Below are 16,180 nucleotides of genomic sequence, written 5' to 3' on the forward strand. Positions count from 1 at the left end.
CTCTATGACAGGGAGTGTGCCCAGAAGCAGAAATAAACTCTGCCATCATGCACAAGTTTTTCTGTTTGAATTTTCTAGGCCAACGCTACCCATTTCAGCTGACAGGGTCTCTTACATCTTCATCTGCACACTAAATAAATGAATGATCATTAATTATTTTTTATCAAAATCTGAGACAAGATGCCAACTTGTCTGTTCCATTATTTCAAGTAAGAAAAAGGTGTATCAAAACTAGGGAATGGTGTATTATGAACTTGTTGTCACATTTCTTATGAAATGGATGATATAACTGAAATAGTATTTTTTATGTTACATACTCGTAAAAGTCAGTGGTCGGTGATTGCTTGCTGCAAAAATGATTGACCCTCAACAGACCAACACTTGCAGTGTTATGTGTCCTATAGACATTTGGTAATTTCTGGTCATTGGTTCCTTTGTCTCAGAATCCGTACATCCCAACAAACACGTTGTCTATCTCTGTCTACTCCCCGAAGTTCAGCCCCAGCCAGCCGAGACAGAAGTAGAATCACATCGGGAGTAATCTGGGTTAAATGGGGTCAAATGACACCAAGAATTCCAATGCGATTTTATTCATGCTATCAATTATTAAGTAATGTCACACCACGCTAATATTAGCCTGGCTCTGTAACTTGCGTCCGTTGTCATATCTGTGCTAATAAATATATATATGTGACTACTGATCGTGCTAGACTGTGAGTCTTGTCCTACTGGGGACAAGATCAGTTGATTTTCAAAAGTTCAAAAATTGTGGGAAACAAATCAAACAAAAAGTCTTAAGTGCTCCATAGTAGATAATATAGTTACTTTTTCTATTTTCCGACTTTATGTCCGGGTTAAATCTTCCCCATAGGAAAAACTAAACCCTTCCACACACTTTTCCACAGATGATCATCTAGTCAATCAGCATTATGCAAGTGCATTATATAAGCAAAATAAATACGAAACAATACAAGAACAACACGTCAACTCACCAGAGATTAAATGGGAAAATAATTCACCGACTCCAGATATTTTCATATCAGAGGGTTCGGCTCGGTAGAACTCCTAACAGGGCCTATAAATCCTACTGATATAAATCCCCCTCAAAATGAATAATTAAAAAATCTTTCGTATCCTACATGTATTCAAAATAACTGATTTTTACATATTGTTTTTTGATAAATCTAATACGCCTAAATTTTTAATGAGAGAGCTAGGTATAATGATATGTATATAGTTACTGTTTTCTTCGTACGACTAAATATTATTACATATACAGGGACGGATATAGGCAATGCTATGATTTTTCTTAAGAGGAACGGCTGTGCGGCCTTTTTCTTACAAAACCTAATCATGGATTTTAGGCCAAAATACTCAACCCTAATACTGTGTCATAATGAAAAATAAAATAAAAATAAATCATCATAAAAAAGACGTTGTTTGAGTAGAAATTTTAATTTATATAAACGACAAATTTGTGTCCAAAGTTGAATTGGTCGTTTGTAATTTAAAGTTCTTTCCGGTAAAAAGCTAATTTAAAATATATTTTTTATTCTTAATTTCTGGTGTAAAAAAAAACTTATTTTTAAATAACTGCCATAAACTAAAAACTAACTGCCATTAACTCCCAAATAATTGCCAGAATTACCAGAAAAATCATGAAAATTAATTAATTATTTAGTCCTTGTTTTATAATTTGATACACAAATAAATAAATTAGTACATATCCGTAGATATTAGATATTTACTTAACAATAAATAATATATAAGTTAAATATTGGTTGGGTATTTTGTCAATGTATCCAAAATTAAGTTTTTCATGAAAAATGCCGCGCAACCGTTCCTCTTAAGTTATCATATGGTTATAATTTAGTATCAAACCAAAATCATGTCTTTATCGCTGAAAATCTATTTGTTTGGCTTGAAATTCGCAATGTTTTTTTCCGTCCAGTATTTCAGGCACCCTCATTTTTTAGTTAACTACGTTATTTCTATTATTCATGATAATCTTTGAAACATCCAAGTACCTACATGTAAAAAAATAATAAGACACGATGCATTTGGTTAATTTCCAAATGTCGAATAAGAATTTTCATTTTTATTCCTCTGAAGTATATTTGGTGAGCTTTTGTTGATTGAACATAACATGATGTGTTGTGATTAAATTCAAATTGATTTTTTTTTGTTTATTCTCAACGAACGAAAGCCTAACTGAGATATTGTAATTGAAAAGATGAAGCAAATCTATCAAAACGTTCGATTGCTATTCAACATCCACGATACAAAGGTTAACAAATCCATTGCAAGTCTAACGTCATAAATCAATATAATTTTGATTATTGAAAACAAAGTATTCAACAAAAACAGATAGATCCCGAACATACTATACGTTTTACTAGAAGAAATATCTGAATTTAAGGAGCCGGGTTCGCAGGTCAAGTAATCTCAATGGATTCCTTATCAAAACCCGAATGCTTAGAATTATTTATTATATCCCGCACGTGTTTGTTGACTTTATCACTATTTTTCTTACGACAAATTAAATTTTATCTTTTAGTGTTTATGGGATCGATCGCCTCGGAATTGAGAAGTACTAACTATCGGATTGTCCTACACGTTCCAGGGTCACATTTTAAATAAAGGGCAACCATTAAGATTCTGTCGATTTGCGTACAATCAGGAGTTACTCGAGAACTATTTTGAACATTGTGTGAATGAACAACATAACCAAAGAACACATTCCACCATCTTCCTGGAGACACATTTTTGCAGAATTCAGTGACTTCCGATGGTATAGAATGTCTGAATATGAATAACTTCAGCATACTAATCTCTCACTCCGATCTCCATCAAAAATCTCCTCTACCATACGTAGAAAAATGCAAAAATCCTTATAAATGTTCGTTTGTTCGACATCTTAAATCTCCGTAAGATCATTACCGATTGCTTTGAAATTTTAACACAAAGTTGCATTCGAATACGCGTGTGTTTTTATATATTATATAGATGTCACCAGTGACAGGTAAAAACATGATTTTTTTCTAAAAGCTTTAGCATGTAAAAGCAACACGCGCTATTGTTTTTTTCTATCTGCACAGAAAGGCTGAGCCACAGCAACACGTGGCGGGGTATATCTAACATTAAATAAATTTCTGGAGTTGACAATTTAATTTCGGAAAACACCTTTCCAAGCAATTATTTCCTTTGTAAAGCATTTACAAATCAAGTTTTATTTCGAATTACTTGAGAAAATTATTAAAATCACCTCGTTTTGGAATTTACCTACCACAAATGTATATACACTGCGCATACACATTTTATGAAAAAAGTGAACCTGGACCTAGGTAATTTTTAAATACTGCATCCTTTTACCCTTTAAATAATCTTGGGTTTGTCACTTCAACTTATAAATTTAAACGATTGCAGCGACCTCCTTTTTCGTATACAGTTACTTGTCAGACATATAATTTCTTCCAAAATCTAAAGTTCGGCGAAGCTGAAGAGTGAGGACTATTGTTTCGTGGTGTATTTAGTACCTACCTAATAATTGTCCGCATCAGTTTTAATCAATCCGATATTTTGATTGATCGGCGAGTGTTCGGGTAACGATTGATACGCCATTTTATGATCTCCACCACAACATGCGGGCACCAAGCGACAAGCGAAGTAAACATTACAATTGATTATAGTTTCCGATAGTTGTAAACGATTCGATCAAATATTTACAGCTCAAATAATCGTGAGTAGTTGATTCACTGGTCATATTGGAGACTTAGAATACTCTATCCACCCAAATCATAAACATCCAGTGTTCGGGAGGCAAATAAAATTAATCGGTCATTTATATACGTAAAGTATTTTCATTACATCCATTATTTGTTCTAAGGCAAGAAGCCAGCAAGTAAGTCCAGGCGCACAAGAGCAACTTTATAATTTGCGACGCGACAATTATCGCATCGCCTGGCATGCGAACACTGCGCACCTCCATATATGCGCACAATGCAACTGTTGCTCGCAACTAATAAATTAGTCCTGTTCGCCTGGACTAACACCATTTCTTTTTTTTCTCACAAACTTGTAGAGGGAGACTTTTGACTTCTACAGCTGGAGTCTCTCGGAACATCGCCTTGCCCCTCGGTGCTATGGTTGGATGCTTGCGTCCGCCAATCCGGACACACGGACCCCCAGGTTCCTACCCACTCCTCATACTCTCTTTCTTCCCAAAACTTCGTCTCCTTCCCTTCCCAAAAAAGGCCCTCCGTACAACATCCTGAAAGATGACGTATGTTCTGAGGGTAATTATTTTCCAGAGACTTCTTTGTCTAGTTTATGTAAAAAAAGAAGATATTTTGTTTCTGTGAGCCATTACATTAAAACAATAAAATACTAAATTAAAATTTTAATAACTATGCCTAAAGAGATACTACCTACGTAAGATATTTGATAAACTATTCGTATGATGATATATTGCAGCTAACATCTAACTTTTGTATTACTAGATACTCTTCGTCCATAAAACAGTATTAAAGTGGTAGCACATTTTAAACAATTAAAAAAATAATGTAACGATTATTATTATTGATAGATCACAGAGCTCAATGAACTGAAACATCCGCTTGTATAAATTTCACCCAAACAGTCATAAAATACTTCCATCCAGACTGGAGCGAGATAACTTCGCGATAATAACACTTTAATAATATCTCAATAAATGTGATTTGATTTATTCTCATTTGTTAACTGTCGTACCGGTAGTGTCTCCCGGCTAATTGATTTTATCTTAAGCAATCTGTTTCTAGTTTAGTTCGGGTGTTATGATTAATATTACACTGCTAATGATTTGGTCAAAAATTAGCCCTCGGGAGGCTTCAAAAGTCGTCGGACCGGTAGTGAATTCACAATATTTAATGAGCTACCTGCAGCCATTTATTTTTACCTAGATTTTATCTGCGGTATATGGCTTAAGGATTTTGATTTAGCATAATAATAAAACAGAATTTAGTCTTCATACAATGCCACCGATTTCAGCTCTCGGGCGCTTGATTAGATGTGGCCACGAAGATAAAGATAAGTCATCATTCGTGTTTTTTTATAAATTAATCCAGTTCATTTGGGATATGTTAAACAAAAAAATATCTTATTTATAAATGGACAAAATAGAAAATAAAATCAAAGAATGCCGAATTAACAGCTGTTAGCCATTAATAATAAATAACAAGGCATTCCAAAGAGAAAAATATTTTTATTTTTATTGAAAGACTGAAGTTTGACCTAATAATGCAGTTGTCTGGTAATAACGATTTTACTAATTTAAATTAAAAAATAAAATTTTATTAAGAAACAGGGCTTGCCTCTCGAAGACGTTGCACGGTCAAGAGAAACATTAAATATTATTTACAATATTTATTAGCCTGAACTACCTATATAAATTGAAAAAAACTACATGCTGCCGACGGGAATTAATCCCGCAGATTTCTGATTGCCAATCAGGTCCTCTACCAATTGCGCTACTTACGCTTTTTCAAAACCCACCAAATTATTCAACATGTACTGGTATTTTTAATTCAACAAAATAGAAATCATTTCATTTGTAGACCACCTGACCGGCATTCAGAGGGCCGCGGGTTCAATTCCCGTAGGCGGTATTAATTTTTTCAATTAATTAAAGTGTTTGGGGCTAATAATTATGGTTTAAAAATAATGTGTTAATCCTTTGCGATAAGTATAAAAAACTTTGTCACATAAACATGTTGTTAGAATAAATAAAATACTTGACCCGGGTCATTCCAAGAGTTCGAATAATGATTTACTTAACTGTTAATCAGGTAACCTTGAGAAAGCTACACACCAAAAAATGTGTATATTCTTGGTGTGCCTTATATCACCACGAATATAGGTAATAGGCATAAAAATCGCTCGGCAAAATAATTCTGGAAAGGCTCGATTTCAAGGGCTAAATTGATTTGTATTAAAAAAATAAGTGATTCCAGGGAAACTGTCACACATAATGTTAGTCATGGTATAAGATATTTTAAAATTTGTTTGTTTCATGCGTCCATAAATTTCTAATGGAAAATTACTTATTAGTAGTTTACGCTTATATTTTTTTATAAAGTAATTCACAATTTTATTGTAATTCTACTCAAGTAAAACAATAGGAAAAGCTTTATTTTATCATTTAGTACATTTTTTGTATTCATAATGTAAACCGATTCGTTGTAAAGATTAATCTAAATAGTGATTTTACGCTAAGCTTCGTCTCATAGATTTTTTTAAAGCAGAGGAGAACTTAAATATAAAAATTACCAGTTTGTACCAGGGTAGAATTGTGACGTTAGTTATGTGGTTCTGAAATTAGGTATCATCATTATTTGCATTTAATAGTTTAATGATTATTCTTGCAGTATTACACTTAAGTATTCAAAATTACGTGCTAATTTTCTACGTCTCCATCAATTCAATAACTTGATCCATGAACTTAATTTTACATTGAACAAAAGTTTTTCAATTAGCATGTGTAGATATTTTAAATTAGAATATTCGTGCTGTTTGGTAATCGATTATATCTTACCTGTCATATATCCTATAACGTTTACAATAATATACCCAGGGGTGTTCTTACATTGTGAACGCATTCTTGGATGATTAAAATAGTGTAATTAGCCAGTGTTTACATCGGGCATTTCATTACATAATGACTTCTGATGAATTCGCTCAAATCCTGTTGTTGATCGATCGGGCAAAGTGAAGTCTTAATCGGTTACATTAGTCTGTCTCACTTCCCATTACATGTTTCGTCACTCAATCGGCTTTTAACCAAAAAATTTCTAAATCGTGTGAGTCAAAAATAAACTAAGTATAAATAAGTAGTAAACCCTTGAACAAAGAAAATACTTAGGACATGTGAACGGTTATATTCGAACGGTTTAAAAGAGGATTAGTTTCTTTGAATGAACGAGGAAAATAGTTTTAAGAGAATAATATTGCATGAAATATAAGTAAAGGGGTTAATATGTCGAGGATCGAAGAAAGACACGGCAGGAACCAGTCTGAAGACAATATTAATCACTCTCAAACGAAAGCTGTGAAACTGTAAATACAGAAAAAGATTCAGCCGCATCCATGAATTGAACCCAAGATCTCTTCCTTACCGGGGAAGTGCTATGACCACTTTTCTAATTCGACCATTTTATTTTAAGTAATTTTTAACTATATCATATTTCGACTAAGAGCTGCCAACATTATCTTTATTTTCTTGAGGCGAAGCTTAATGCCAAATCACTATTTTGATTAATCTTTATAACGAATTGGTGTACATTATGAATATCAAAAAATATGCTTTAAATAAATGGTTAAAGGTTTTTCTCATCGTATCGCTTGAGTAGAATACAAATAAATTACTAAATAAAAAATATAAATGTAAACTACTAAAAAAATATTTTTCAATAGAAATGTATGACGCATAAAGGAAACAACTTTTAAAATATACAGTATTATAGCTAAGATTATCTGTGACAGTTTCACTTGATTAACTTTTTTGCTTTTTTATAAAATTATTTACAAAATAAATTAAAACCAGTTTTGTGCTTGACATCGAACGTTTCTAGACTCCGTTTGTCAAGCGATTTTAATGCCTATTACCTACAATATAAGGTATACCAAGAATATGCACATTTTTGGCTTGTGGCTTCCTCTTAATGCATATTTTTTTTACTTTATCTATATATAGGATTGCAAGATTCTACCAGAACTATATGTGATCTTGATAGTGTCTTGGATAAATATATCCATTTAATTTAACTGTGCGACTTATTAACTATTGAATTTTCCACATATTTAGGATGAATATGTTTTTAGTGGAATGTCTTAGTAAATAAAACATTAAATTGTAATATTTAATCATTGAAGACAATATTATCCACTCTCAAACGAAAGAAGTGACACAGAAAAGACAAAAAGATTCAGTTTTATCTGGGAATTGAACCCCGGACCTCTTCTTTACAAATATAATATTTTGGTGTGATAGCTGGTAGCAGGGCTAGGGAAGCAAGCACCTACCTACGAAAATGTATTTTAAAAATATAAAATTTGTTTCATAACTATCTAACTAACTAACCATCACGCCGTTTCACTGCAGGGGTAGGCAGAGAGGAAGGACCGCCAAACAACTCGGTCTTGACACACACTCCTTGACTCATGCACATTCATACATCGTCTAATACATACTCTTATTTTTATGACTCTTGACATGGCCCGACTCTCAAGCATCTGATTCACTTGGTCGTGCCATGTCTTCCTCGGGCGTTCTCGACTTCTGCTACCATTCATATTTGCATCTTATATTCTTCTTACACTCCTTTCTTCGCTCATTCGCTCTACATGCCTAAGCGTCACTTTATTGATCTTACCCATTACGCTTACATCAGCCTTGATCATACATGGTCTTACCACACGCCTCAGGGATCTCATTTCCACAGCATTTTTTATCATTACGAAATAATTGGTATATTCTCAATTACTTACCTACTTTCATAATTTTCAGAAATCCATGCTTTAATTCGGACTCATTCTAAATGGTCAATTATTTTCTAGATCGTGTCCAAAAAAACTATTATTTTAACATCTTTTTAAACTACATCTATTCCTAATGTTTATATTTTTACTCCCTTACTAATAGGCGTGTTTTAAATATTGTGCAACTGGGTAGCAACCATTTTTTCTACATTGAGGGTTGGTTATCAGTTGTGTAGGGCGTGAAACATGTTTATAAGTATGGCCCAAAACCTTACTTTATATTGTTTACCCTTTATTCAAAATAACTTTAATGTATTGGTCACCATAAAACAGGCAGTTGCCTAGTATGGTGATTTAATGTATCAATGTCGTGTTAGTGTCAAATAAAAAAAACATTTATTTTATAAATAAATTAAGGTTTACAAGGTGTGAAATCTGGTCGAAAATAAATAATGGTTTAAATAGTTTCCATTCGAATAAACAAACCTTAGATAAATATTATCACTTTTTTAATCTCGTTACGTGACCCAAGCCCAAAAAATCATCTTGCTCTCATTTACAGCTTCATGGGCAGGCACGTTCAAGTCAAATACAAAACTATACCAGATTTGACTAATCTATTTTTTCCATCAGCAATACCTATCTACGCAAGAATGCTGAATAAAGATTATTGAACGAAAAAAGCGTTTTTCTGAATAATTTATTTTTACAGGGTTCTAAACTGAAAATTATGGTGAAATTATGAAAGGTTTAAATGGTATATTGTTATGTTATTTAGCTCTCTTATTTTTTTTGTTATTACCATGTTGCCTGTAAATAAAATTGAATAACATTAACAATATTACCAAATAAAATCATTTCTAAAATTTTTTTAGAAGTGTATGGAGAATATGACGCTAACGTGATTGAGGAAGACATGGCACGATCAAGTGAAACAAAGACTTGAGTCGGGTCATGCCAAAGACTAAGACTGAGTTATTCACACCTTCAGTATTAAGTCAATATAATTATTATGTACTTATCTTATTTATATATTTTTTCTTTTATATCTATGTATGTAAAAGCCCAATGGACGTGAAAATAAATAAAAGGTGTAGATATCGTTTTCTCGGATTTATGATTTCGGGCCTTTGTTTTGGGAGTCAAATTCAAATTTTGTACTGTTTTATCATCTGGCAGGTAGGTAAACACATAACGATGCATTTTCAAAATTGCATTTTAATAAAGAGAATTCTTTATTTCAGAGTCACGCCTTAGCGCTAACCCGGAGCTGTAAGACCTCTCCGGGGGGCGGTGGAGGCTGCGACGGCCTAGACCGCCCCCCCAGCTACCCGCATACGCCCCGCGGGCCCCCCTCCCACACTCCACTAGCGCCACCCTTGGACCACGCGGAGGCTCTAGTCGTGCCCAAGAAAGAAGGCTTCGACCTAAGCAAGACATCAGGTAAATTTTAACTAACTGCTTTGACATCTTATGGAAGCAATATATTTTTTTATGCCGCTTCTAGGTCTATCGAATAGAAAGGATGCTGAAAATAAGTCATGCCACTGAGAGATCCGTTGAAATGGAAAAAATATTCCAACGGAGCTATCAGTGTCAGGGTCGTGTGAAGAACTTCATAAAAAGTCTCCATATTGATTTTTTTCTTCGAAAGTCTTATTTGTATGTAAACAGGACTATGAATTGCGCTTCCCTTAATTTCCAAATTTGTTTTCACAAATGTGTGTAATTTTTCTGGAATAATTATTTTTAAATTACTGCAAAAAAAGTATTTATTATCAAAACTGGTTAGTATTCTGTTAGGTACCTACTCATTTCTTCTTTTGAAATTGTAAATCAGGTAGGTAACAATGAGTACATTAAGACTTATCTACTCTTTTTAAATAATTATTTTAAACGGAACCGTATGCAATTTGTTGCAAGATTAAGTCGTTTTATTCAAACTTACCAATTTCTCAGGCCTTTAAAATTTGAAGCATTTTAAGTATTTTGTTATGATAGCTTTGGTATCCGCAACAATTTTTTTTAATAAATTATTATTTTGTTACTACTTAGAAATGATTACTTTTATCAATTTATGTGAAAGCGTTTTTTGTTCTTTGAAGAAAACCATCCTGAAATATTTTATGTTTTAAAAAATACAATCTAGAGTAGCTCATTTAACTTAATTAAAGGATTACACATATCCAAAAAAAACTAAAATTTAAAGCTATTTCATGCCAAAAATAATCGTTGTTTCATATAAGGTCAACGAAGATTTATGAATCCGGACTGCATATTGAAGAAACTATTAAGAATTTATATTTTATTAAAATGCGTACATGCATTTTGTTTAGTTAAAATTCAGTTAAATAAATAATATCGATCAAACAGAATATATAATAAAGGCGATCAGTATCTGAATGTGAATATAACTGTTAACATCTGATCCAATCTTCAGTCGCTTTATGTCAGATTCAATTCGGCTCTTCTCGGAAACTGGCGGTAAAAAGGCGGCACGTGACTTAGGAAGTGAGGCTACCTCTATCAGAGAATTGTAGATTGTACTAAGATCGATTTGGAAATACCGGCATCCCAATTATCGGTTTTTTTCTTTAAATTTACACTCTTCAATTTACCTCTCCGTCTCGCGTCGCTCTTTCGGAAGTTATTCTTGATTTATTGTTAATATTTTGTGGTGGTTTTTTTTGTCACTGCGGCGAATGCAATTTGTAGGAGTGTTCAGTGTTCCCGTCCGCTCGCACACAAAGCTAAATCAAATATTTTGATACCGTGAATAAAATCTACGTCTGTGGCGAGATATAGATTTTTACAAAGTTTTATAAAATAGAAGGTAAAAAGAAGTAGGTGAACAATGCCGACGGAGAACTTCTTTTCTCAAAATTCGTCATCAACTGTCAATTGTATGCCATTATTTCCTCTAGACACGTAAATTCTATTGATAATGGGTTAAAAATATTGACTTGATCTTGTTTTAAACAATTTGTAGATATTATATTACATTGCTTTCTTACGACTTTGAAAATGTTTTGTTCTTGGGTACGTACTACCTGTAGTTACAACATCTTTAATATTTGCCAATAAAATATTATGTATTTGTGGAAGAATTTTCACCAGTCACACACTATGATTGTTTTGTATGCTCCGCTTGTGACAAATATGACTGTAAAAGCCTCATTCGATTGTCCAAAATTACTAAATTTTCTGTTTCAGAAAAAAATAACCAATTTATAAATGCTCTTACAATAATTAAGACTAATTAAATATCTACTTCTTATGGATGGATTACAGCTAGGGATTAAAATAAAAATTTCAACATTACGTATTAATTTGTTGACCTACAAATTTGCAACGGAAGTTCTGTAAAGATTTCATATCGCTGAGGATTCGTTCTGGAGTTTATAGTGGTCGAAATAAAAATACTATTAAGATCAATTGTAGGTATTTAATCGATTTATTTAAAAAATTTATTCGGATTCTCATTGCGGCTTATTTTAATGTAATTATGCCTTCACTCAGATCAAGACGATAATGGATGGAGAAATCACACGTCCGATTACATAACCCTTCACGGGTCAGTAGCAAAACTTGCACTTATTTCTGTGTTGACAACTTAAAAAAAATTATTGGTCTACCCGAATATTTTGTGAATATTATTTTTTCTTGCAAACAATCAAATTGGTTTTTCAGACTTCACAATGCTTCTGCAGCGGCCTTGGTCTAGGTTAACGCTATTTAGACGAAAGAAGATTTCAAATGTACACGGAAGCAATGTTTTGCAGTCGACATTGACGCAAAGATATGAATGATGGAGAGTTTGAACGCTTTGCATAATGCTCTCGCGTGTTTTGTGAGAGATGAATATAACTGGCATTCCCCTCTGAGTTTAGAGTGGCTAATCCCTAAGATTTCGGCTCCCTCTATAATAATTTTCCATTCATTCATTCTTCCACGCTCTTTATGAATCATAATCCGAAAATCTGTGGATGATCCGCAGTCCCCTTCGATCTCGGCTCACCCCTCTCCCTCTCGGTATCACCGGATCTCAAATAGAGCTTAATCCGCTACGTGATGTGTGAACGTGTTGGTGAGGGTAGTGTGTATATATAGTACACACGGCTGACATGAGAGTGTACGGGAATACTACACACGGAAGAGATTCGGTCTAATCCGGCAAACAAAAAAATAATCTGCATTTATAGTGGGAAAGCAGCGGACATTACTGCAAAGTTACGATTACTAAATTTTATAATAATAATTGCTTTATGAATAAATTATGGAAAGCGAAAAATCAAACCCAGCATCAATAACCTGATAATATTCTCAAAAAGTTCTGTTATAAATGATGTGATATTAAAAAGATATGTTATACTTATGATGGAAATAATCCATAATATTTAAATATTGTTTATATTTTATACAGTATTTTTATAAAAATATCGAAAATTGTGAAAGCTTTTAAAAGGCCAAATAGCGATCATGCTAAATAAAACACATTATAATGAATCAAAACTGGTTTGATTAAGAACAACATTCATTTGAAGAAATGAACATAAACACCGACTTAAAAATACTAATCCTCCTAAGTTATTTAACGATTTTTTGGATTTGCATTATTTTCGTATATATCGAAACTCTATCAATAATCTGGTGATTTTGTAGCATTCCTTAAATTTCTTATCTTCATTGGTAATCTATTATATTATTTTTACTGTTTAGAAATTCTTAACACATTATTTCTTAGATCTATGGGAAATATGAATTCGCCATTATCCCTCCGGGATAGGCTGAGAGGATATACCGTCACGTAACTTATCCTGACACAAGCTTCCAGCTTCGTTCATATTTATCCATCGTCTCCTAAATTTATATTTGTATAAATATGTACATCATTATATTGTGTTACGTCGACCATTAACGAGACCTTACTCGAGTATTTAACTAATTTACAACAACATATGTTTTGTTTCATCTACTATACGTGAATAAAAGTTCTAGACATCCATTAAATTACATAGTTATTTACTTAATTTATTAAATTCTGTAAAATAATCCCCCAACACACGAAAACACACAGTTTTTTAGAATAAAAATACAAGTACCTCTAGAAACAAAATTGAAAAATTATTATAAGAATGAAATATTACAATACCTGAGGATGAATTATTACTCTGTATATCAATTGCCTACACACTCTATAACTCTCTTCTATAAATGTGTATATATTCCAGCAAATACAAAAAAATTAAAAAAGGATTTAAAATATATATTTTTTTTAAACATAAATACGAAAATAGGTAATTCTTGACGTGTTGTATTTTTTCTTGTTTTTTCTCTCTCTTTATTTGTAATCGAGCATAATCTAATTTTACCAATGTATTAAATAAAAAAAATTAGTGGGTACGTACCTTCATGTATATTCCTATCGTGGCTTTGTGCTTATGTGTATATCTCTGAATATACAAGTACCTCTTGTATATTCCTATATTGGCTTTGTGCTTATGTGTATATCTCTGAATATACAAGTACCTCTTATATATTCCTATCTTGGCTTTGTGCTTATGTGTATATCTCTGAATATACAAGTACCTCTTATATATTCATATCTTGGCTTTGTGCTTATGTGTATATCTCTGAATAAACAAGTACCTCTTATATATTCCTATCTTGGCTTTGTGCTTATGTGTATATCTCTGAATATACAAGTACCTCTTATATATTCCTATCTTGGCTTTGTGCTTATGTGTATATCTCTGAATATACAAGTACCTCTTATATATTCCTATCTTGGCTTTGTGCTTATGTGTATATCTCTGTCTGTTTTTTTTTGTTTCTTGTTGTTTGTTCTACTTAACCTCCCTTTTTCTATTTTGGTACTGTTTTGTATGTGAAACTTATAATACTTATAATATTTTTCTATTTTTGTAAAACCAATATATAAAGTTGTACCCATTAACTCCCACCTATGTATTATAAGTTTCTCCCGTCTTACGATGAGTTTTGTCATCCGGGATTGCCCTAGCAAGAAATAATTTTAAAAATTAGCCATATGTGCTAATTTTTTTTAAAATTACAATAGTTACTCTGATACCAGCTTTGCATCTTTACATTCGAATTTATTTATACTAACTGTACGCGGGAGGACCCGAGGGAGATTATTTGCCTCCGACCACATGTCATCTATGGGGATGCTGTTGGAGGGGTCGTTTTAAAGGAAAAGCTATAAATAATATAAATGTATAAATAATATTTTTTACCATACATATTCCCCGGGTATTCCGTTATACAAGCAAATGCTCGATAGGTATAACTTAACTCGCGTGACTATTCAATCCGCTAATCTTATTAAATGTCAGTATTCAGATTTACCTGGCTTAAGCGGCGATTAAAGATACGCTTAAGCTAAAGGTTTTTTATTCCGATTGCTGATAGCAGTTCTCGGGCCTCTATTCGCTATCCTCCTATCGGCCAGTTAGTTGACGGGAGGTTGAGGGGAGGCTTAATCCTACCGCTATTTACAAGACCCCTTCATTTTGGTGCACTGTTCCTTTTAGTGCGCCAACTTTAAAATTCACGATTTGCTGTCGTAATTCATACTTGATGCATTGCTTATTTTGGATGAGCCAATATTGTGAAATTTAATGCCATAGTTTCGAATATCTTTTCACCTGTGAAATTTTTTATTTATTTTTTATGTGAAACATAACAAGAGCCCTAACTGCTCCCGACAGTCTGGAGCCAGTGAGACTATGATGACATCCCCAATTTGGGTATATTGTTAGGTTATGTTAGGTTAAAGGTAGTGGGAGGGGAAGGAGATGGGTATATTAATATCTGGTCACCAAACACGGCCGAAGCAATTTCAAGCAGAGGTTTCAAATCTAAATTGCGGTCTTACACCATTGCGACACTGAGAGTATCTACCACTCTGTAACATGCCAAAAATGTACTATATTTTATTTTATGTGAGTAAATTGTGAAATAACACAAGTTTAAATTAATTTGCGAATGCCGGGGTTTGAACCTGCCACTTTTGGCTTTTTAAAGCCTTCCCCTCGACCACGGATGTTGTCAAATACAAATGATATCTAATACTATATATTTCAGGACTTTGCAAATTCGTGAAAAAATGTGCGGATATTAGGAAATTATTATATCTTATGTTAAAAATATTTATAATTTGTTATCTTAAACTAGGTATTGTTAACAAATTAGTGACTATAGCTATTTTTATAATTTTTTAGTTAAAAAAAACATTTTTGAAGTGAAACTTCTTTACGCGCGTTATGCAATTTCGAGGACCGGAGTAAAACCAACTCATGACCGTCATCAAAAACCGTGATCATTTCGCTATAGGAGCCTAGCCAATATTATATACCTACTTTCGGTCGCTCTCCAAACTGCTTCGCGGTCTAGAGGCAAAGCGCCCGATTGTCGTCATGAAGAACCGAGGTTCGATCCCCGCTTTAACTATTTTTTTTTTCTTTTTGTGATTTTTTTTAAATAATTTTTTTTAAATTGATAAAATGCTCTCGTACTGCGACTTTTAGATATTTTGACTATATGATATTTTGGTCGAATACGTAATAACCGCGGTCTAGAGGCAGAGCGTTCGACACTCGTAATGCAGGACCCGGGTTCGAATCCCATATTTTTATAACTTTTA

The 16,180-nt window shown here is 33.0% G+C and overlaps 1 protein-coding gene across 2 annotated transcripts in view; it reads left to right on the forward strand.

Moving 5' to 3' along the window:
• dve (SATB1_N and homeodomain domain-containing protein dve) overlaps positions 1 to 16,180 on the forward strand; it is a 165,429-nt gene that overhangs the window by 53,417 nt on the left and 95,832 nt on the right. For both annotated transcript variants that reach the window (XM_089651027.1, XM_089651028.1), the window contains exon 2: positions 9,759 to 9,957. In XM_089651027.1, coding sequence (XP_089507153.1) covers positions 9,759 to 9,957 — 199 coding nt within the window. The remainder of the gene's footprint in view (positions 1 to 9,758; positions 9,958 to 16,180) is intronic.

This window comes from Hesperophylax consimilis, chromosome 3, assembly GCF_061612785.1.
Source record: "Hesperophylax consimilis isolate HC1 chromosome 3, BYU_Hcon_1.0, whole genome shotgun sequence".
Classification (NCBI taxonomy): domain Eukaryota; kingdom Metazoa; phylum Arthropoda; class Insecta; order Trichoptera; family Limnephilidae; genus Hesperophylax; species Hesperophylax consimilis.